The 24,474-nt window shown below is 46.2% G+C and overlaps 1 protein-coding gene across 3 annotated transcripts in view; it reads right to left on the bottom strand.

Moving 5' to 3' along the window:
• LOC142589950 (uncharacterized) overlaps nucleotides 1-24,474 on the bottom strand; it is a 66,688-nt gene that overhangs the window by 21,583 nt on the left and 20,631 nt on the right. For all 3 annotated transcript variants that reach the window (XM_075701680.1, XM_075701681.1, XM_075701683.1), the window contains 10 exons: nucleotides 23,763-23,918; nucleotides 19,538-19,620; nucleotides 17,956-18,031; nucleotides 15,905-16,009; nucleotides 11,717-12,134; nucleotides 10,526-10,673; nucleotides 8,538-8,673; nucleotides 6,645-6,755; nucleotides 6,143-6,261; nucleotides 2,362-2,506 (listed from right to left, as the gene is read on the bottom strand). In XM_075701680.1, coding sequence (XP_075557795.1) covers nucleotides 2,362-2,506; nucleotides 6,143-6,261; nucleotides 6,645-6,755; nucleotides 8,538-8,673; nucleotides 10,526-10,673; nucleotides 11,717-12,134; nucleotides 15,905-16,009; nucleotides 17,956-18,031; nucleotides 19,538-19,620; nucleotides 23,763-23,918 — 1,497 coding nt within the window. The remainder of the gene's footprint in view (nucleotides 1-2,361; nucleotides 2,507-6,142; nucleotides 6,262-6,644; nucleotides 6,756-8,537; nucleotides 8,674-10,525; nucleotides 10,674-11,716; nucleotides 12,135-15,904; nucleotides 16,010-17,955; nucleotides 18,032-19,537; nucleotides 19,621-23,762; nucleotides 23,919-24,474) is intronic.

The following is a 24,474-nucleotide window of genomic DNA, read 5'->3' as shown; positions in this document are numbered from 1 at the left end:
TCCAAGCCTTATTTTAGTTTCTACAAGCTTCCTTACACTCCGCATTCCACCAGGGAACACGTCGTTTGGAGGGCGATCCATTTGATTCAGGGATACATAGTTACGCCGCATGAAGAATAAATTCTGTCATATATGCCACTGCATTATCAATAGGAAGTGTAGAGACGTCTTCCCAGGTCATACGGGTGAGTTCGTTATAACATTTCCATTCAGGTGACTCGACTTTCCAGTGGGGGACGCACGGAGAGCATTCATCACATTTTGTTGATCTTATGACAATCGGAAAATGGTCGCTCCCATATGGATTTTTAAGCATGTTCCACTCTATATACGGTACGAATGTACCAGATGCAATGCTTAAATCGATCGATGAAAATGTTTTGTTTGCCACGCTACAGAATGTAGGCTCTTTATTATTAAGTAAGCATGCACCTGTAGTGAAGAAGAAACTTTCTACTGAGCGTCCCCTGGCATCACAACGGCAACGTCCCCAAAGGGTGCAGTGTGCATTAAAATCTCCCACGACAATATACGGTTCTGGCAGTTCATTAATAAAGGTTTGAAATTCTGTTTTTGAAAGACGGTAGTTTGGGGCGATGTATAGTGAGGAAATTGTTACCAGTTTATTAAACAGTATCGCATGGACTGCAACTGCCTCTAGGGGCGTTTTAAGCTAGGGGCGTTTTAGGATGGCGTGACTGCCATCATACTCCGTGTGACTTGGGCGGCCGCCGAATGACGTAGCGCTGCCCCCGCGGTGCGCCAGATCGGTGTAGGAAGGACAGGACTGATTGTGTAGTGCGAAACGCTCACATGCCTCTGGAAGAGATAGGTTGAGTTTTACTTTCAGTTCTATAATTTGTTTCTCTTTTTTCCACGAGGGGCATGATCGCGAGTAGGCGGGGTGATCTCCTTCACAGCTGGCACAGTGGTTTGGTGAAGTACATATGTCAGAAGCGTGTTCAGAAGAACTACACTTAGCACAAACAGCACGTTCTCTGCTGTTCTGCGACCCGTGCTCAAAGCGCTGACACTTGAAGCATCAACGCGGATTTCGGATGAACGGCCTGACGTGAAGCTTACTGTAACCGGTTTCTATTGTTTCAGGTAGGTTGCAGGTTCCAAAAGCAATAATTATGTGCTTGGTAGGTATTTGCTTGTCATCTCGCCTCAATGTTATTCTTTGTACTTTCACTACGTTCTGGTCTTGCCATCCTTCAAATAGTTCGCTTTCACTCAGTTCGAGAAGGTCATCTTCCGAGACGACCCCGCGCACTGTGTTCATTGACCTGTGTGGGCCCGCCGAGACGGGAATTTCCCCAAATGCTACAACTTCTGAGAGTTTGTCATACCGTGTTTTGTCGCGAAGTTCGAGAAGAAGATCGCCACTTCCTATCTTCGTTACTTTGTAGCCTCAAGCGATTGCTTCCGTGAGAGATTTCGCTATAACGAATGGTGAGATCATTCTGACTGTTTTCTTATCGTGCTGACTATGTACAACGTGGTACTTGGGAAAAGATTGCTTTGGTTGCATGAAGAATGTGAATGTTTCATCGGTGCACCCCCTCTTCAGGGAGCAATCAGGTAGTGGAGGAGAGTCATTTGCCATAGAGAGTTGGAAAATTTGGCGGCGATGGTAGCCACCCACCACCGAGCCCAACAAGGGTTGGAACAAGGTTGGAAGAATACTTGCAGACGCCAGCCATGCGTCGCCCGCTATAACCTAATATATATGCCCAAGGCTGGATATATTACACACGGTTAACCCTCGCCGCCAGGAAATTCGGAAGTAATAAGTGAAGAGAAGACAGGAAAGATGGAAAAGTGAGAGAGAAAGACGAAGATTGAAGAGGAGGACAGGAAAAGGCGACTGCCGATTTCTTCCAGGTGGGTCAGTCCGGAGGTGCCGTCTATGTGAAGCAGAGGCCGAAGAGGTTTGTTACCTCCGCCGGGGGGCCTTAAAGGTCCAAACACCCAGCATCGGCTCAACCCCCAGCATCAGCTCAACCCCCAGCATCCCCCTTTCCCCAGACACGACTAAGCCGCGGACGGCTACGCGGGGGAGGGGCCGACCCTCGTGTGCTCGGGTACGTGGTGTCGCAACACACCAAACGCCTGCTGACGCAGACGCCCGTGCGGGGGAAAGGCCGATCGGATGCACCAGTAGCACTAGGCCAGCGTTTACGCCTTAAAAATAGTCTACCTACCCTTATGCCATGTTTCAGCTGTAACCGGTAGAAAAACATTAAATTGGCGATTTCTTTAATAGGTGAACCGCATTGTAAATGATGTTTTCAACTATGCAACACTACTGCACAGGGGGATGCCATTGTGCACCCACAGCTGCACCCGGCTACTGACCTGCGTGGCATCGGTCTCCTTTCCGGAGATGCTCAGCGCCGAAGCGAACTCGTCAATGTCGAGGAGGCTGGACGATGCCGAACTGGGACTGGCAGGCTCGAACTGGCACCCGAATGGTATCACGTCTTCGGGCCGCTGGGAACTCCTACATGAAAAGACAGTCGCATTACCGGAAGGCTGTGGGAGGTCAACGATAGCAGGTGTTGCCGACTATTACCATCATTGTTACTGCCTTGTTGTCACTGAGTAATTGTCACAGCCACTAGTATTACTTCAATGTAAATACGAGTCTCCCTTTTCTTTTGTGAGCAGTTGCTTTCATGGGCAACAACTTATAATCGTTTTGACAACTGCCAATGCTGCAGGCATCTGCCGCTGGAATCCCAGAGTGCCTCCATGAGGATTATATAAAGAAACAAAGAAAACGTAGCAGTGCCCTGCGAAGATATAAACTCCATAGGCACACATTGCCAGTCAAAGATTACGTCTCTCAGCCACATCACTGATTATGCAGCGAAAACTGCAATCGGGAACTGCTGTTCCCCAGTCCTCTTGAGCACTCGTTAAAATGATTGGCTGTCACTACACTCTGCAGCTTATCTATAAACTAGGGTTGTGTGAATACTGAATAGTAAATTTCCAATCGAATTGAATAAAAAAAAACGAGATGAATATCGAATGCAACATGGAATACGTATTTACTCGCATAATGATCACAGTTTCTTGTCCAAAAAGTTTACGCAAATTCAGGAGTGCAATCAATACGCGGGTGAAATTTCCGGCGAAAATAATTTTTTTTTCATCCTGCACTTTCTGCGGGATGACAACAGGTCAAGCAGGTGGGTGCCGCTGTGCAATGGCGCTGTAATAGCGTGGGACACCAAAACAAAAATGGTGCCCGGCGGAGCAAGCCGAACGCGCCGGACACGATTTTTTTTCCCTTCTCGTGAGTACATTACGGGCACTGAAACAGTTTCTTCCATATCAGTATTGAGTAACATCGTTAATATCGGCAAGTTTGCGACAATAACATAGCCATGTCCACTTTGAGGGGACAGAAACAGAGATGGGTGCGCTTAGCTGCCGGTGACATAAAAACACACGGCGGGCGTGCTGCGGAAACTACGGCACTTGTCTTCACTACTATCCTAATACGGCATGTTTACGCTAAGGGTGGGCAAATATCTTAGCTGTGTTACAAGCGTCAGTGTATGAATAGGGTACACTTCTAACGTATCAGTGTAAACGTGGCCGCTATCGTGGCAGCTCATTATTTGTTGTGTGCCCATGAGCGCAGACGAGAAAAATCGAAAGGCACCTTTTTTGTCGTTCTTGTTGGCCAAAACCGTTATAAAGCCTACAAATAATAAAACCAAGGCAAGTTTGGTTCTAGCTTTTTTTTTTCATGGAAGTGCAGAAAGCGATGGGAAAGAAATGAAATGGGGCATCTGCTTAAGAATGTTTGGTGCATGCAGACCGCTTGGTATGTCTTCAAGAGTCGTTCGCGTAGCATTTGACAGCATTCGACAAATGGCAAGCGCGATCATCATTAGCTAGACTTGGCCCTTGACATATTGCTATGACAAATTCGGGGTGCGTTCATTACGCGAGTGCGACCATTGTGCGAGTAAATACGGTACTAGAAAATTTTGTACGAAATTTAATGCTCACTAATTTCGGGCAAGAAAACATGGTGCTACACATGCTCGGGAGTATCTCAGCATTACATAACAAGAATGTAGCAAGCTATCAGAAACTTAGGTACACAGAAATCAAGATACACAGTATGGTCTACTTGTAAAGGGTACGCCAAACACCAAATAAAGTATGCTAGCGCTCGTTTACAGCTCAGTTCTTGTATATGAAGGTTTGGAAAATATTTTTTTTATCAACAGAATTTCTGTTGAAATAGAATCGAGTGATTTCTTTTTTTCAATTAGTGACGTTCTGTTGTACTGAATACCAACGAGGTTTAAAAAGTTTAATGGGGGACCTGAAATTTGCAGAAATCTTTCATTTATTGCATAGATAGCTTTGGTTTGCAGTTCTTTTTCTCCAAAACACGGAAAGGCTACCCCAACTTTACAGCAGGCAGGTTATCGCAAGACAAATCTGCACGACAAACGAAAGGATGGTGCGCCATGCTTCTCGCGTACCAAGCCACGCGTAACTGGCACCGACTACAAAGAAGGTGCCGTCCATGCTGCTTCATTGTCAGGTTCGGTGTGATTTGCCATCTGTCAAATATTCGAAGACCTGGAGGGTCGCAGAGAGCTCGCACCGTTCTCGCTGCCCCCCTTTCTGTTCATCCGCCATCCGCAAAAATGCATGCAACTGGCCAGGGCACCTTCGTGCCTGTCATGCACATAAATCCAAAACTAGTTATTGTGATGGGTTCCTCAAAGCTACAAAAAGGTATCGATGTGCATCCATGAATGGCATCAGGTGCAGGAGGCTGCCGCAAAGTGCGTCGCAAAGGTGGCTGCCGTGAACGACTCTATTGCCATTCCGCGCACTCACTTTCATTTGCGAGGCGGTTTGTAGGCTGTTTGAGTGTCACGCAGTCGCTGCAAATAGATCTGCATCGATATGGCACCAAACCGTAGCTTTAGCTCGTGACACCCGTTGAAGCACTGCCGATTAGGCCTATTTGCTAAGGCAGTGTGGCTGTGAAGAAAATTCGCTGCTGGCCAATGTGGCAACGGGCCAACAGAGATCACGCAGGCAGGCTAGATTGGCGGCTGTCGAAGTGGTGTGAAGATTGTTGCTGCGTATCCAACATGATCCGTGTGCTATTTGGCCCGATATCTGCACACGCTTTCGCAGTTTACGAAATACGGACTGCTTTGTTGCCGTTCTTTCCGTACGCATCGCATTATCATTTCGATCGGTCCTGTCAACCCAGACGAACGTGGTACCGACCGTGGCGGAGAGTGAGCCAGGTGACATGGCGCCGTTCTGCGAACTGGGGTGTTCGGGCACTGCGTGCGAGATCCCCGCAACAGCCCATGTCGGGGAGCGCACGCAGCGACACAGTTCGCTACCGCGTAAGCCGGTCCACAAAACGATTGCCGCTCCTTTTGAGCAGAAAATGAAGTGAAACGCTCGCTCAGATGGCGTTGAGAACGAGGAGCTCCGCGGCGCATACGACATGTGGCACTTAGTGGGTCTTCACCCCGAATATGCTGAATATTCGAAAAAATTTAATAGTATATTGACACGTGTAGTTGTTTGTCTTCATCGGGCGACACGTTTCACCGCCTAACAAATGTTATTGCACAGCGCAGGACGCGCCTGCATGTATTGGAAGTTTCTGGAATGTTACCAATGCTTCCATCCGCTGTCTGTGACCGAACCTTGTGTAATCTAATTGTGTGTGTGCGCGAAGCAAATAATGTAGAACTTTGTGGAAGGCACGCGGGTCCCAGCGATTACTCTGGAACATTCGATTAATGTATAAAAGCCGGCGCGCTTGACCCGTTGATAAAATTTTTGACCATTGCCGACTGTGTTCGCCGCTGTCGCCATTCTTTGAGTGCAGCCTGTTTTTGAGTGCACAAGTTCACCCAATAAAACGCTAGTTTCGTCTTTCCCAGTTTAGCTGCTTTCTTCACCGTCACTACCACGTGACAATATATTTGTTTTGCAAATTGAATTATTCGAATGTTTGCTATTCGATTTGACTCGGTGATATTCGAGTATTCGCACAAACCTACTCTCAATGTCACACTCCATTTCTGTATAAACCGGGAATCCAAAGATGAGGAAAAGAGTTTCAGACCTGAGCTTGAACCAGGTTATGGTTTCCATGATCTCGGTCTGTAGATCGTCTGGAAGCTCCGAGTAGCTGTCGCTTTTTACCACATCCTTGTTGATGGCGACAAACTCAAGTGCTGAATTCTGAAAAAGAGAAAGAAAAGAAATAAAGAAAAGAAAACTGGGCACTTTAAAACTGACAGTTCAGCACAAAGCCCTTCCTAATGAGGATGGCAACACACAATGGTGACGGCTACGCAATGTCGTTGCGCAGGGACACACTGCTTGAAGTATCAATCACTCGACGAGAGAAGGTACCCTCGGGTGATGACCTCAATTTTTTGTGACACTTTGCGTAACTAGCGCAGGGCGTGTTGGTGCCTACAGGCGACATCGTTTTTCGCACAATGCCAGTCATGCCATCGTGGCTCGCTGCCATGAACACTGCTGTCCACTCCTGTCCATGAACTCCATGAATACTCGATGAACACTACTGTCCTAGGCATGCACTAGCCTGCTGCACTTACCCTGAGTTCCCTAGCGTTAAGCTGGTCGGCCAAGTTGAGTAAGAACAGAGCCGAGTCCTCGTCCAAATGGTCACGAAGGGCATCTTCGGTGATCTCTTTCAGCATGTCGACCTGTCAAGTCAGGAGACCAAAAAAAAGTTTAGAAAACTAAAGAAACTAAGTCACAGTTTTTGCCTGTGGAGCAGAGCATTGCCAGCTATAGAAAAGTGCTAAAACGTTACACAAACTGAGGCTCGTAGTTTTATGGGCTGTATAAACTGCAGTGGCCGTTTGCTTACACACCAAAATAAGCAAAAGAAAAGAGAGAGAGAGAAAGAGAGAGAATGGAGGGAAATGCCGGGAGGCCAACTAGCGCTTATTAACCAAAGACATGTTATCATGCACCGAAAAACATGCATGAACAAGAACCCTTGTTGGAATGTTGCTTTCAGAATGAAATCCCTTTTTCATCATCCCCTGTCGATCATATTCAGTGTTAAACTAAGGGCACTCACTAGGGTGAGGGGCCCATCACATGGTGTAGCTGCTAAAGTGAGGCGGTCTCTTTTTATTCCATCGCACATCATGTGCATAGAGTTGCGTTAGTCAGTGGTTGGCCCGTGTCATTGGGGTGCACTTGACATAACTTTAGCAGCGTGCCTTCGGTGCTCTCACTTTTTTTGCCAGCATCACTACTGCCAGCGCCAAACGAACACGCCAAATGAACACGCAAGTGTTCGTTTCAAAACAGAATTATGGAGCCTTCAACCTAAAAGGTGCAAACAGACAAAATGTTAAACATACAACAGTATTTCAAAGAAAAAAAAGAAAAGTCTATCTGACATGTGATTCGAGCAGGGACCGAAGCTACATAGATTCCGTATCAGCTGTTGTTGCACCTACACTATAGTGTTTCGATTACTGAGAGGGGCCCCCTTCAATATAGTCACTTCCTAAATTGAATCCTTCCATCTCGAATTACAACGGCATCTCCTTAAGGTTTCCAAAGTATTATACGTTTTCAGAAACACGGGTCAAGCTTTGCAGGAAACAAACATTTTTTTTAACCAGTAATGTGAATATTTTAGTCACGTCATGCCACTGGTCATAATTTAAAAATTACTTGTTGATTGTAGAAATTGAACCCAGTGAGATGATGCATTACATCACGAAGAGAACAGAAACGTTTGTTACAAGTAGATGAGATGGTTACTATTGAATTTAGGGCCTGCTGATGCAAGAGGGAAAACAAGTTCACAACACTAATACAAGGCAACACGTCAAACTTCTTCTGAGACATGGTGGTGGGTCGCCTAAAATACAATCAGCCTTGTGTTACTCTCGGCACTAAAGTTGCTCATAACATTGATTTTCGTTAGCAGAGGGTCAAGTTTACGTCCAGTGCCCTGTCCCGAGTTGTTTTTTCCCTTTTCGTCACTTTTTATCGGGACATTCAAACTTAAGTTGCGTCTCTAAATGGAGAAACCGTGACCGAAAGAATTAAAATTAAATTGTAAAGTTGGAAGTGCAAAAGCTGCACCCACACACTAAGATGGAGGGCTGCAGATTAATTTTGACAATTTCTAGCTGCCCGGGGTTCTCTGCCCAAAGAACAACATATTCCACCCCTACTAGTAGAACGCCGCTGTTGTGTGTTGCGACTGGGAACCAAATCCACAACCACGTCGTTTGGCAGCGGATCGCTATTGCCACTGAGCCATAGAACGGTCCAGGAAACATGTGCCGGAATCGGCGGACATTACGCAGAATTTCTCAGTAGGGAAGCAGCCCCGTCACTCAGGGCATCAGCTACGTCACGCTTACGTCGCCCCGAAAAGCGCAGTTCCTCAGCCCCCCGTATGCCTCCTAATCTGCGACACCTAGACTGGTTCAGCGGGAACTGTGCCGACTCACCTCGTACCGGTCGCCAAGCTGCATGAGTTCGACGAGCTGCTCGGTGGTGAGGTGCTGCGAGTCGAGGCAGCCACGGTACAGGTACTCGAGGAACAGCTGGAACACTTCGGGATGCGTGTCATGCACCACTATCTTCCTGCATTGAGGTGGGGGTGAACGGGAACAGCAAATTCCGTCGAACCTGAGCACCTTGCACAGATAACGTCAATAAAGTTGGCCACTTTGGCTTGTTGCCATGGCATCTTCAAGAAGTAGCTGCAAAAGGAAGACAAGGGGTGCCATCTTGTACGCGTTCCAAAATAGAACGGAGGCGATCCGTTCCACCGAGCCGCACACGATTGGTCAATTTGAACCATGAAGAACGCCGTGACGTCGATTGTGACGTGATATTTGCTGTCAATTATTCCATGTCGTCTGCTATCGGACGAACGGACTGGAATGGACCGCCTATTTTGTGACGTAAAGAACGGACCGCCTCCGTTCGATTTTGGAACGTGTACAAGATCGCACCCAAGATGTCCTGTGTACGATTAACTGTGTACAATTAACTGATTAACTGTGCGCATGTGTGTGAATGTGTGCATACGGTTGCGTGTGTACAGCAGATCTCCGTTAACTTGATTCGTGGTTAATTTGTCATCGAAATCCTAAAAATGGCCTTCGCCAGATAATTAGAAGTTGACTACTACGCATGCCTGACCTCTATTGAAAATTGCCGACAATTGCCAGCGCGGTGCCAATCCAAAACCAAAACCGAGTTTGTGACACTTGCGCGGTTTACCACATCACAAGGATGTACTGCGGCGAAGCTGACTTTAAAAGAACATGCGGCGAAGCTGACGTTGGGGAACGGGCTCCCACTGTGGAACACACACAATGGCATTTTCTCGTGCAAAAAAACGAGAGAGAGAGAGAGAGAGAGAGAGAGAGAGAGAGAGAATAACTTTATTGAATTGGGGAAATGGGGATAGGGGATTAGGAGCTTGACGGGTGGTGTCCCAAGTCCAGGGCTCCACTGGCTTCTGCCGCTAGCCGAACGTGACCAAGAAGAGCCTTCTGCACCTTCGGGTCTGAGCTGGCGAGTTGTGCCTCCCATTGCTCCAGTGTGTTGGTTAGATTATACCTAACTAAATAGGCATTTAAATTCGGCGGTCTATTTTGGCATCCCCATGAAATGTGGTACAAAGACGGTGGTGAGTCGCTGCACCACGGAGAGGCACGCCCATACATCGTTGGGAAGATTTTGCTCAATCTTAATAAATTTGGGTAGACCCCCGTTTGAATCCTGCGTAGATCTATTGCGTCTTCCCTTTTCAAAGATGTGGGGGGGGGGGGCGCCGTATTGTTGCCGGATGGCGCGCTGGTGAGCAAGAATATTGCGTGGTACCATACGTGCCGGATCGTTATCCTCCTCCTCACGACGGCTTTCCTGTGAAGCGGCGGGTTGTGAATGGGAGGGCAATGGTTGCTCCGCTCGGTTCGTGAGCTCTCGAGCTAGAGCGTCAGCCCTCTCATTCCCCTCCAGGCCTGCGTGTCCTGGACACCAGACCATTGCAAAAGAAAAAAAAAAAAAGAAAGAAAAGAAAGAAAAAGTCAGGTGCCCATTAGGTTTCTACTTTGTTTAGGAGCCTTAATGTTTTCTTCTGTGTACACAGAAAGGGGCGTGCGTTTGATTCGGGGGTGTGCTAAGCCGCTAAGCCAAAGCCGCTAAGCCAAAGCCGCTAAGCCAAAGCCACTAAGCAACTGCAGATGGCACCCAACGACTGTGTTTTTTGGTAACATATTGACCGGCTAAAAAAGAAGCGCAACTGTATTTAGTAATTTTGTGTTCTCGATCACAAACAATGGCACTGGCAAATCGCACTCAACAGGAACCTATCACTGAAGCCCTACTGTATATGCATGTTACAAGACACAGGGCAAGGACTGTGGGTTGGCCGTGGGATGACCACTTGCACAGTTGAAGTTTTGAGGCAGGAGGCACTGACCTGTCGATGGATTCCCGCATGCCACTCAGGAGCGCCTTCTTGAACCAATTGCAGCGGGTCGCCACGACAACCCGGTGGGCCCCAATCTGCCAGTGCCCACCCGAGACAGCATCGTTGACTGGCTCTGGACTCGAATCACCACTGTAGCCTTTAGGGGTGGCCGACAAGCAAGAAAGACAAACGAAAAGAAAGGAACATTTATATTTGCAAAGGTTCACATTGGCTAGGAGAGACTAAAACAAAAAGCACTTTCAAGGATTCTGTTGTATGAGCAGAATTCGCAAAATACAATTTTATAACGTAGAAATGCACAGTTATGGCTCACTGTTAAAGGGAAACCACATTGTCCTTTTTCTCGGACCGGCTACATCTTAGTTTAGACACGAAGGCCATGGCAATGATTCTTTGCCTGTATAGGCCTACAGAATGCATAATATGAAGCACTTTTTTTATAACGTTAATGCTGCATTCGGTTTATGTTAGTTTGTAAACTAGTTATGCGTTCCCTTTAAAGAGCAACTCCGGAGTTTTTTTAACAATACTAGGATATTTTCATTTTCAAATGGCATTGACAGTCCTGTCTCACTGGTAGGGTGGTTCAATTTGCGTAGAAGCTCATCAATAATTTTAAATAATCAATAAACGAGGTACTGAAACCAGAACGGGTAGCTGCTTTGTGTAATGTCACGACGAGTCGATGACATCAGATCCTACACTACCATAAAGCAAACACGCAGAATGAATGCTAAACACGCAACGCACGTGGTGCTAGTGCCAAAAAAAAGCAAAGCTCATGTCTCCCGACGACACGGGGAGCCTTTCCAGGTCTTTCGAACTAGACAGCGGCCATTTGAGTGACAATTTGAGTGCTGAAGGATCGTCGTTTGCTTTTGGCAACGATCGAACGGGATCGCTCCACTTCTACACCTACCAGTGCCAACTGCGCATCTGTTCGCTCCCACAGTCCCCCTGACAGTTCTTAACTTTGGGACTCTCTGTGTAGTGCTAATTTTGCATACAATTCTTTGTAAAACTGACATCGTTGATGAATACACTTGAACTTGAACAACTTGCTGCGCGACCTGACAACGCGGCGTGGTGAAGCATGCCGGACAGACCACAGCAGGCACGAAGTGACTGATTGAGGCAAACAATGCTCCCTGTGGCCAAAAGCACGAGATCGCGACATACCCGGTGCTGTGACGATCTCGAAGGACATGTCCGTGCCTTTGCCGTCCAGGAAGAGCTGCAAGCTGTCCCTCGCCAGCCGGCTGTCCTTGGCTGGTGGCGGCTCACACAACGACTCTATCGGCTCGCTCTGCGGCTGTTCGGGCTCTGCAGAAGCTGCTGCTGCCGCAGCCAATCCAGCGCTGCTACCACAGTGGACGGCGTCCGCCTCAGCCGTCACTGTTGTGCTGTCGGGAGAGGCCTTGGCTGAGGTGGTGTTGTCCTCTTCTACGCCGTTCTGGTGCACCTCGGGTGTCGGCACGACAATGCCCAGCTCGACGAGCGCTGCCGTGAACTGGTCTCGTGCCACCAGGTCGCAGAGGCGGGTCATGACCAGGTGCAGCGTTTCCCGGTGGCTCACCAGCTTGTTCAGCACCCACCCCTGCATTTTTTTTTTTCAATGAGCGCGGCAACAGTCACGCAAAATTCAAACCTCAAGTCAACCCTCGAAACTAGGAGTGTGCGAATACTCAAAAAAGTCTGATTTTGTATGGCGTATGGTTTTGCAGAATATAGAGTAACCTGAGTGAAAATTTGAGTCTAATTACGTTTGCCATTAGATATTTCTGGCCAAGAAGTTTCACGAAAGCAAGAAGCTCATTTGTCAGCGTGCTGCAGTACCGTCAATGAAACCGGATTTGTTGCACGTGCGAAATATGTGTGTTTGCCATTAATCGACGAAGTTTCACCAATAAGGCTTACAAGCGAGGCCTAAGACATATAACGATAGACTGTACAACTCATTCATCCAGCTGAGAGCACGGCTTTCTTTTCCAACTGTCCCATAGAGAGAGCGCCAGTTCAAGTCATACTTAGCTGGTCCAAACAATTACGCAGATGCACAAGACTTAATAAAACATTCGTAATGCACTGCATAGCACAAAGGATCTTCGTTTTCATGCGGTCATGTTGCAAGGAGCCCCCAAACACACTCACACTTCAAGGACGCTGACAAGGGAACGGATTGTCTTAGCTTGACTTCTAGGGCTAAATACTAGCCAACACATAGTTGCGTGGTTGCCGCTGAACATCGCGAACATCCCGCAAAATTTAGCGACTTGCATTCGAAGCGATTGTTTTCACACAAGCTGGCGCAGTTGGTGCAACACTTCCATCCCTGTGGAAAGCACAACTTTCTATGCAATTCAAGATTGCCATAAAACACAAGTCCACCACTAAACTGAGAACCTCACTGGTATTCCGTAGAGCTTAACTCCACTAATTCTTTAGGTTCAGAGGAACGAAAGCACTTGATTCTATTCAACACATTCTGCTGATAAAAAAATGCTTCCCAGACCTTCATATGCAGCCGCCGACTGATTTTCCGGACTCCAAAAATTCGGACATGCTCGATTATTCGGTCTGCTTTGCGGCACCGCCATTCTCCCCATAGACCATAATGTATAGCAACTGCTGAAAGTTCGGACACCTTGCAACCTCTCGTCTGATTTTTTCGCCACTTCTTGAGCCAACTCGTTTGAGAGCACCATGCACCGACTCTGAACGGTCGGCGAATGTATTCAGGCCTCACGGGGACTGCGGAAATGTCAGAATAAACAGGTGTCCGAAAACGCAGATTAAGAAAAAAAAAAGGAAATCTTTTATTTCCACCCACTTATTCGGGCACGGCAGTAGGCTTGAAGAAATCGTGAATGCGCCGTTGCACGCTGTTGCATTTACGCGCATTCAGATAAGCCTGAATCTTGGAGGGTCGTACGGTCACTATAGGCGGCTGAAAGCAGTCACTGCTTGTACACGCTCCGCATGCGAAGGCAGCGTAGCACATGATGCATCATCTTCCGACTTGGAATCATCGTTCGGCGGTGCAGCACAAACCTGACAAATGATCTCGCTGTCATCGAGTTCTGCGCATGTCAGTACAGCAGTATGTGAAACACCTGTAAAACTGTCAAATGAGACGGTGTCCGGAATCACAATGCAACTACTGCGCAGGTCTCGGCAGAACATTTTCGGTGTCAGTAGGGAGCACATCGTAAGGTGACAAATCCTAGGTCTCCCGGCACCCGCTTGCCGGCATTCCCCAGCACAGTATTTTTCTTTTTTTAAATTATGGGGTTTTACGAGCCAAAACCACTTTCTGATTATGAGGCACGCTGTAGTGGACGACTCTGGAAATTTCGACCACCTGGGGTTCTTTAACGTGCACCTAAATCTAAGTACACGGGTGTTTTCGCATTTCGCCCTCATTGAAATGTGGCCGCCGTGGCTGGGATTCGATCCCGTGACCTCGTGCTCAGCAACCCAACACCATAGCCACTGAGCAACCATGGCAGATCCAGCACAGTCTGCGCGAGCAATGTCGGCGCCATTAGACACTCGACACGATGTTTCTCTATGCCGCGTTGCATCACCGCAACCTGGAACTGCCGTAGCCATGAACCAGGCAGAAACGATGATGGTGAGCGGGGATTTGCAGTAGCGCCACTTGGTGGGGTAGCAAGGAGGCTCTGTTCAAAACAAAAATGAATTTCAGCAAGTCGAACCATGCACCGGTCAGAGTCGGTGCATGGTGCTCTCGATTGAGTTGGCTCAAGGAGTGTCCGAAAAATCAGACGAGAAGATGCAAGGTGTCCGAACCTTCGGCAGTTGTTATACATTATGGTCTATGGGGAGAATGGTGGTGCCGCGAAGCAGACCAAATGATCGAGCATCTCTGAATTTTTGGAGTCTGAAAAATCAGTGGGCAACTGTACTAGAACTGAGCTGTAATCACTGCTGGCATACTAATTTGGATTTCCCTTTAGCAGAAATAGGCCATACTGTATACCTTGATTTCTAATTCGATTCGATATTCAATTCGTAATCTACTATTTGATATTCGCACAACCCTACTTGAAACATATACCACTTACTTGAAGCTAGGCAATTCTCAATTTTTGACTGACCCCAGAAATTTCGGAACTTGGAAAATGAATATATTTTCTTCGAACGTAAGCCTAGCAAAAAAAAAAAAAAAAAGCATTTAGCTGCGAGAAGAACATGCAACATCATCTAGATATTGCACTTTCAAAACACACGAATCATCAGATTGGCCGAGATTTTATTCCATGCCACCGCTACCCAGTTCGCTAGATGACTAAGCAAAGTAGACATGTCGAAGGCACGTCAAAGTAGGTAGACAGGTTTCCAAAATTGCACCAGGGGGTGCTTTGAATGTTTGCGACCTCCTTTGCTTTTTCCTGCATGGACATTCCCGATTTTCCTTGTGTCCCGATAAAATCGGCAGTGTCTGGCGGTTGTAGCTACACCACATACTCGAATCGAAACTGACCCATGACTTTCCAACATTATTTGTATAGGATCAGCCTACAACCTACACTCGAGTAGATACAATACCTTCCAGCAGCTCAGCAGGCTACTTTGTGCCAAGTCTGAGTTTCAAAGGGAGTGGCAGGTTCAGAAAACTGACGCTGCATTCTCAATCGCCTTCTGTGCTACCCCGTGTTTTCCCGCAGATATAAGGCGACCTTCATTTTGCTTCACCCCCCAACCCCTGTATTTAGTTCTCAACTTAACAGCATGCCTAGTACTTTGTTCTAAACAATGTTACTAACACAACAAGAGGTTGTTCTACTCCTCGTACGCCAGGCTTGGATAACGAAGGTCCAGGCAATGCTAGGAAGTCGATCCTACAAAATTTCACGCACGTGGACTTCCACCCGCATCCACGATGAAATGTGATGCAATGCCGTAGGGCAGTGGCAAGTAGGTCAAAGTGGTGATGGCTAATTGATTGACCGATTGATTGAGTGACAGAGCAACAAGCTTAGCAAAGCGAGTGCCCAAGGTGGAAGGACCACAGGATTTCGTAGGACATTTGCAATGCAGCTTAAATGACTGACCGATTGATTGATTCACGGTCCAACGTCCCAGTGTTACGTACATTGGGGCTATGAACTCCACATTAACCTCGACCTTCTGGAGCTGTTCACGTGCAATTAAGTGCAAGTACAAGAGTGTTCCCGAATTTTGTTCCTGTCAAAATGAGGCTGCCACAGTTGGAAATCGAGCCCGCAACCTCGTGCCGAGCGGTGGAATGCTACCGCGACGGGCGAGTCGTCTTTAGCATGTGCAGTCGTGATAAATACGAGAGGCAACACATGAAACATGCAGTGAAGGAAAAATGCTCACCACTTTGGAGGTACCCAACCTGAACAAGAACTTCCACTCCGTGTAACTCTCCTTCTCGAGCACGGCCAATCGCATTTCCTCGATCCGAAGAATCAGCATGGGAATCTGCAAGGCACGCGCACGCGTGAGGCATTTCGGGTACAAACATTTAAAAGCACAGTCGCCGATGGATCTTGCGGACTCGACAAATTCAGACTTGACGGATATTCCGGACTCAATAAATGCGCCGTCGGGGTTCCCATAGGGCTAATGAGTTCGCAAGACCGATTTTTCGGACGAACTTAGGCCCCAAAGTTAGATTTTCTCAAGCAAATCGCTAGTTTTGAGCGACACTACCTGATCTTTGAGGCTGCCACGTTGGATATTCCACTGTCTTGGCCAGGTTTGGCTTCCAGTGGCCTGCTTTGTAGCCTCCAAGATCAGGAGGTGCAGGCCATCAATAGCTTGCGCTCCAGGAGACAACCTTTCTTTTCTTTTTTTCTCTCCCCCCCTCCCCTCTTCGGCCAACACCACCATCATAATCACTTGGTGCCGGAATCCTTTCTTTTAATATTTTCGTCCCCCCCTTCCCCGCCCCTCCCAGTTTTGGTTGTCATTCTGCCCGTGGTGTGTCTCGAGACGTCGCATCCTTGTGTGTGTTTGTGCAGCTTTGCATTTGTGTGCTTCGTGCCACATCCTATGCCTTCGCAAGAGCCAAGTGGTGCGAAGAAGCGTGGCTCGTTTCTTCCATCTCCATAGCAATCTCCGTTGGTGAAGATCGCCAACAAGGTGACGCTCTTGGCGACTGTATGCAGAGACGTCACTCTTGCACAAATCCAAGGAAATCTGATCGCCTCCAAGCGTAGTACGAGGCAAGGAGTTGATAAGATATTTTTTTAAGCCGCTGTAAATGTAATAACCTTTTTCTTTTCTTTTTTTTGGCTGAACAATTTTTCGGAGCGTTTGGTTTATTGGACTATTTTTCGGTCCCCGCGAGGTCTGGAAAATCGGTTGGCGACGGCGTTTGCAATCATTAGCCCTAATTTACATTTTACTTCAGAATGAAGGCCTCCCCAAGAATATAACATTTCCACTTGTCTTGCGTTGGCTGACCCCGTCCTATGCCTGCAAATTTGCTATGCTCCGTTTTATACGGAGCAAGCAATGCTACGATCGTTAGAAAGAATCATCTCAAACTGCTCCCATTTACAATAATTGAAAAAAAAAATTGTATGTCACAAATTGAAGGAGAGACAGGCATGGGTCATGGAATTTGGTGCAGCATTAAATCGCATACTCCTGTGCTTCAAAATATGATGAGATTGTTACGTGGAAGGCGTCACAGGTGTGAATTGATTCACAATCGAACGATTGGATTGATTGACACGTTTCTGATGGTTGATGATTGACACGTATCTGCTCACTGCTCAACAAGGCACTGCATGCTCATTTCACATAGGATGGTGAGGCACCAGCAATTTTTCTAACCGAATTTTTGGGCAACATGGCGCGTTAATGAGCTGCCATTTCTGCTTCTAAATCTGCCGAAGGCCATCCCAAAATTGGAATTTTTGGTGGCAAATGATGCCTCTCGCATGCAGTCACTGTTCCCTAGTGCCGCCAAGAGAGACGCCATCGAAGTGACGATTAGAGTCACCATTGGGGTCAGCCATGGGTGCGCTGACAAGTTAAATTTGAATTGTCTGGCGAGGGCCAATTTCAAGATCACAATAACCAATTTTTGGCCTACATACATAAATGTATGGGCACTAGCTAGGCCCCCCTTCGGCTGGGATGAGATTAACTAAATAATTTAATTAATACGAGACAAATGAATGGAGGCCTGCTGTATGGTATTGCGTGTGACCCTGGGTTTTTCTACTAGCTTAAGCTATTGGCCCAAATAAAATAAAATGGACTGGAATGGAATGTTGCTAAGAAGGGATCTCTGAGGTGCAGTCAATGTGCAGGCAAAAATGAAAACATGTTGTGAAATATCCTTTGAAGCTGCGGGCACGGCTACTAGGCGAATTCATATGCTTAAGTCAAGGATGGTGAATTAAGACTCCTACCTCATCGATGAACTGTTCGAAGTTCTTCGTAACCGACCGGATCTTGCTGCCGCCCCCCATGTCACAGAAGCTTTCCCTGAAAGGCAATGAATGAATGAATGAATGAATGAACACTTTACATGGCTTTAAAGGTGCCACTAGGTTAGGGAGCTACTAGGACACAGGTATGAGGGCTGTTCGAAACAATGTGCTGTGGTCTGTCTGAGAAATTGTCGCATTGCCCCTTGAGGCTTCCCAGGTATCAAAACCAGAACTGCTTAGTCTAAAAATCTGAAGTGTGCCAGAAAAATTTTACACAGTATGTCCCATTGATTATGAAGCAAAAGATGCATACATTTAAAATTTCATTGTCTACTCCTGTTTACATAAAAGAATTCTCCTGAATTGCTTTGCGTGTGACGCTTGTTTTAGTGGTTTCCTTCAAAACCAACGTGTGGCCACCAAATGTTGTAAACTTCTATTTTTGTTAAAGGATGTTCATGAATTTGCACACTTAGAGTGACCTTAGGTAAATCACCGATTATTATGCAAATGTGAAGTTCGGAATTGTGAAAACAAGGGCTGTATGCTGGCGTGATCGCTTTAGCGAGATTTAGCATGACTTGGCACCAGAAACGTTAGCATATACGGTCGACAATGTTTCTGGCACTGTCTTTTCAGAGTGCCATTCTCTCCTTTGAATACAGTCGACTTCCATTATTTCAGCCCTGATGGGACCAAAGAAATTGATTGAATTATCCAGCGGTTCGAATTCAACAAGATGCCGAAGAAACGCCAAAACACACCGCTTGTTCATTCAGCAGTATTTGTTCGATTATAACAAGCCCTCGAATCAAATGCGCGTACGCTTATTATGGGGCGAAAGTAGAAAACTAACATAGAAATGACATTAAAGCTTCAAAACAACGTATAAATCTAACGTGCACCCTATTTTTTAGCAAGAAAAATGGTTAAGGGTCTAATATGCTAGTGTTGCAGCATGTCAGTAGGCTTCCTAAACTCAGCTTTGCCAAAATACATCTGTGTTATGCGGTAAAGCATACAAATGCCGCGAAGGCGCTTTTGGTTTTGTATCCGACTGCCAACTGCAACAGTGCAGGCTATTTTCAGCCCCAATTTTCCCGAAAGAAGGGGGGGGGGGGGGGCCACGTTAGAGTCGGCTAGATACCATAAACAGACATTGTGAGCTAAGGTTACTGCCCGAGAATCTTCCCAGGAAATAGACGTTTTAAACGAGAGATGACGCGTGTTCAGCCCATTCAATGTGCTCTGCCGAGAAAGACAGATAGCGCTACCACTAAAGGGGATGCTACTAGGGGTCACCATTAGCGGGTCAGGTGTGCGTGCGCCGACCGGTCAAGGTTCGATTATCCGACGAAGGTCAGACAATTGAAAGGAAAACGAAAGCTTGGGTCCATGGAAGTGCACGGGTGCTGGCCGGGACCTTCGTTCGGCATCGAATTGCCAGAAAAATCGAATTAACTGGAGTCAAAACTAACGGAAGTCGGCCGCACTGCCCCAACACTTCCCCCAAAAAAGCACGCCGGCCGAACGGGCAGTGCTGAGCTCGCTGGAGACTCACTTTTTCCGCATGAGAGTGATGAAGGTCATGAAAACCTTTTCGTAGAAACTCCGCAGCTTCACCAACTCTCGTACGTTTAGGGACTGCATCAAGAAAGAAAAGCCAATAAACAAAAACGAACAAAAAAAATTAGTGGGCAGACAACAGTAAGGTAGCATCAGTAAAAGAGCAAGAAGAAACATTTTCCATTTAAAAGCACCTCTCTCAGGTCTTCCACGTGATATCAACATCTGCATAAAGTGGACAAAGCACTATGAAGACTAGAGAGCCCATTGTAGCCCTTTCCCAGGTGGCATTATTTGCCGTGCTGTCAAATGCAGACCTGCCAAGCTTAGCATTCGAAAGAACACTACAGTGGAAAGCAAAAAACACAAAAATTTGTTGAAAAGCTACTAAATATTATTTGAATATTGCTAATATTTTCACTGTTTATTACAGATTGGGAGATTTTGTTCTGTAAGGATGCTTTGAACAGGCACCCTGCACTATATGAGTTGCAGCAACAATGATCTGCGTTTCAGACAAGCAGGGATTGAAGTTTACTAATGCAATATTCACGTTGACGCTATACACTGGTTCTATAAGTTGATGTCGCTTCCACACAGTACGCCCGTGTAATCAATGGGTCCGAGAGATTTGACGATAATAAATTACTCAGCGACTGTATTTGTCTCCCTTTGGAAGTTTTCTGTTGCCCTAGACCATATGCAAATCAAAAATACTGTATTTACTCGCATAATGATCACACTTTTTGTCAAAAAGAAAACTGACGCAAATTCAGGGGTGTGATCATTACACGGGTTAAATTTCCCGCAAAAAGATTTTTTTTTTCATCCCGTGTTTGCTGCGGGATGACAACAGGTCAACAAATAGGCGACTGCCGCTGTATGTAGTGCAGGACACCAAAACAAAAAACGGTGGCTGGCGGAGCAAGCCGAACGCGCCGAACGCGATTTTTTTTTTCTTCTCGTGTGTACATTACCGAAACAGTTTCTTCCGTATAAGCAATGAATAATATCGTTAATATCGGTAAGTTTGCAGCAATAACGTAGCCATGTCCACTTTGAGGGGACAGAAACAGATGGGTGTGCTTAGCTGCCAGTGACATGGCGGGCACACTGCGAAAAGTGCAGCATTCGTCGTTACTGCTATCCTAATACAGCACATTTCCGCTAATGGTGGGCGAATATCTTAGCTGTGTTACAAGTGTCGGCGCATGAATAGGGTACACTTCTAACGTATCAGTGTAAACGTGGCTGCTATCGTTGACGCTCGCGATTTGTTGCATGCTCACGAGTGCAGACAACAAGAATCGAAAGGCGCCTTTTTTTGTTGTTGTTGACCAAAACCATTATAAGGCCTACACATAATAAAGGCAAGTTTGCTTGTAGCTTTCTTTTTTGTCATGTAAGTGTGGAAAGGAATGAAATGTATGAAATGGGGAATCTGCTTAAGAATGTTTGGTGCGTACAGACAGCTTGGTCTGTCTTGAAGAGTCGTTCGCATAGCATTCGACAGATGGTAAGCGCAATCATTATTAGCTAGACTTGGCACACGACATATCGCTGTGGCAAGTTCAGGGTGCGATCATTACACAGGAAATAAAAAAGCATGAATTTTGAAGACAAAATTCAGGGGTGTGATCATTATGCGAGTAAATACGGTAGTGAAATATTTGTGCCAATACAATGATAACAAACGAGCGGTAAAGCTGGGAATTCTATGATACAGTCGTAATACAGTGAAAAACTTCATTACTAAGAACGCCACATTAATGAACTTTTTACATTAATGAGCTTTTCAGGTTTCCTTTGCTGACTTCTAATGGTTTCAATGTAAAAATATTCAAATACTACGAATTTCAGAATACCGAACTCTTCAGAATAACGGTTGTTACTCAGTTCCCATGACACGTTAACAATACCCCAGCGCTACGAACTAATATTTCGAAATCTTGGGATTATTAGATTTGTGTGTGTCCTTTATGGCAGCCGAAACAGTAGGCTAGCAGACGACAAGGCGCAGAAAGCAGACGTCACGCTGCATGGGCTCGGAAAACCTGAGACGGCGCTCCATAACAAAACTCGGGGAGAATGTAAAAAAGAAGATCGATTGCGGAGACGACGGTGCATTGGGTTTTGCGAGCACACGCTCCGCCCAGGCAGGAGTTGCCTAGCAACAGAGGTGCGTCTCTTACTTCTTTTTTTTCCTTTGCCCTTCTTTCTGTGCAAGCCACTTCTTTTTTTGCACTTCTTTCCGCAGCCATACTAGCTATCCGCGCGGAAAAACGTAACCTCCCTACTTGCGGGAACGCTGCACAGTCGCACTTTGCTCTTTCCGGACGGTGCTGTCTACGTGCGCTTGCACTTTGGAATAGTTCAGGTGTACACCTCGAGTGAGAAAGTTGTGGTGTCCAAGGCAAGGAATGTGAAAAACAAACAAACAACAAGAAACACTACTCTTTGAAGGCGACATGGAGCTTCCTTTTTGGTCAGTAGTTCTCTCAGTGACAGTGTTTGCTTTGTGCGCATCACTTATTATACGGTGGTTCGTGGCAGCGGAATCTATGGAAAATATCAACAGCGTGGGCCAAAAGTCAACAGTGACATTTTCGTGGATAGCTCAAATGGTTAACAACTTCTGAACTGATGGATTGATGGGTGGAATGGTTAGCTTTGGAGCTTTCACTATATTGACCGTTCAGAACAACAAAAGATTTTTGGCAGTCCCATGCGATTCGTTATATCGAGATTTGACTGTAGTTGGCAGGTATGCAAATGCTTTTTGAAATAGAGTACTTCTTGCAACACCACTTCATAACACCAGCTGGCACATGTTCAAGTGCCTATCCCACAAACTGTATTCAGAGTTCTCAGCAACCCGTTGATTGTACTGGGTGATGAGCAACATTTGTTTGAAATGATTATAAGCCCACCTCCTCTGCTCACGATTATAAGCTGATCAATTTAACTAAAGTGGAACCCTGCTGATAGGTACATTCCTCGCTGTAGCGTATTCCCTGCTGTTACATCGTGTTTTCGTGGTACTGACCTAAATCCCATTGACTTCCATGTATTACGTTCCCCTTGATGCACCGCCAATCTGCAATGTTCCTGCATTTTACGGTGCGTTGAATGTGGCAGTCACGTAAATTTAGCAGTGCAGCCAGCTTGTACGTTGCAAAAATTAACCGGTATGTTGCCACAAGCGACCAAAGTTTGCAGTTAGCAACTGCAGTTCCCTGTAAGTGACTACAGTTTGCAGCAAGTTTGCAGTTTGACCACAGTTTGCAGTAAGCAAGCACAATTTGCAATAAGCGACCACAGTTACAGAAGCCAGAAGCCATTTTCTTGTTAACATGGGATCTAGCGGCCGGAAAACGTATACAATTGCAGCCTGCAGCAGGAAATGACGGCAGATTTCAGTCATTGCCTATTAAAAGCATGTGCTATACTTCTGATGGCAGTATGCGCTGTGAAACAGATAGGCGAAGATGTTTATCACGAAAGGATTGGCAGTGATATCTGTGAATGCCATGTGCGAGGACCCCAGAGAAGATTTGCTGATACCGAAGTAAGAAACTGAGTGTATAACGGCATTCTCCCGCAAGACAAGTGGGCAAGTATTACAGTGAAGCTGCCGCGGCGGGTACGTATACTGTGCGCCTCACGCATTTTCTTGTTTATATGGGATCTCGTGGCTGGAAAATGTATACTACGATTGTAGTTTGGCGACGTACTGAACATTGGTGCTGAAAAATTGCGTTTTCTGGGAACGTATGAAGTGATAAAAGACGAGCGTAACTTTGTTGGGTCATTTTTTTTTTTGTTCTCAATTGCGAACGGTGCCGCCGAGAAAATGTACGTAACAGGAATATATCAGTGAGGTTCTACTGTACATATGCATGCACGCACCATCCTCGATCACTGAGATGTCTAGTAGTTGTACTGACAGCTATTCAGAGCTGTTTCTGATGCAGCTGTGCCAGTCGGTGGCCTTCCTCACAGCTACGTTTTCCCGCCTGTTGCGTATTTTTTTTACTGCGGCCCATTGAAAAACGTATCAACGAGGTTTTATTCTATTAGATTCTATTTAGAGAAAAGAAAAGGGTTACTTATATTCAGATAGCTATTATTGACATTTTATTGAAATATTACTATTGAAAGTTTTCTCTTCAGAAACCCACAGGAGCGCGTTTGTATACTCCATCTTTCTGGCCACTCACGTTTCTGAGGTTCCGGTTGAGCAGCTCACCGACGGGCAGGTCAGCAACGTACGGTTCTGTGGTCATCTTGTCGTTGGTCATTCGACTGATGATCAGGTCCAGGGCTCGCTTGGCTTCTGCGATGAGCTGGAACAGCGACTCTAGGGAAGACTCAATCTGAAATCCACAAATGACACAGAGCTAACATTAGCTTGGAAAATTGTACAAACAAATCGAATTCCTTGATTGACCGATAAAGTTTTCAACATCCTAAATTAAGACTTGAGCCATCATAGATAACACAGCAGAGGGCTCTGCACTGATTTTGAACATCTGGGGTTCTTTATTATACCGTAGTTAGTCTATTGTGCAATTTTTTTCACGGAAACATTGACAAAACGTAACAGGCGTGTTAACTTAGTACAAAACCAAAACTGCGAAATGTGCCCCCCGAAATCTCACCCCCTACCTTGTAATCTCCAGTACTAATCCAACCTCAAGTCCCATTCCCCACCTTCTAATCTTAAAGGGACACTAAAGTGAAAAATTATTTCTTCTGCATCAGTAAATTACCGTTCTACAACACCAAAAACACCATCCACTCTTACAACGATAAGACGTTTGGTAAGCCAGAAAAACCGCAAGAACGGAATACGGGTGGCGACGCCTACTTAAGTTCCCGCACCTTGGGGCTGTGATGTCTTAGATTTTGATGGCATCTTCTAGGGCCTAC

This window comes from Dermacentor variabilis, chromosome 8, assembly GCF_050947875.1.
Source record: "Dermacentor variabilis isolate Ectoservices chromosome 8, ASM5094787v1, whole genome shotgun sequence".
Classification (NCBI taxonomy): domain Eukaryota; kingdom Metazoa; phylum Arthropoda; class Arachnida; order Ixodida; family Ixodidae; genus Dermacentor; species Dermacentor variabilis.
Note: the sequence above shows the minus strand (reverse complement) of the source record. Positions and strands in the feature narration are given on the sequence as shown.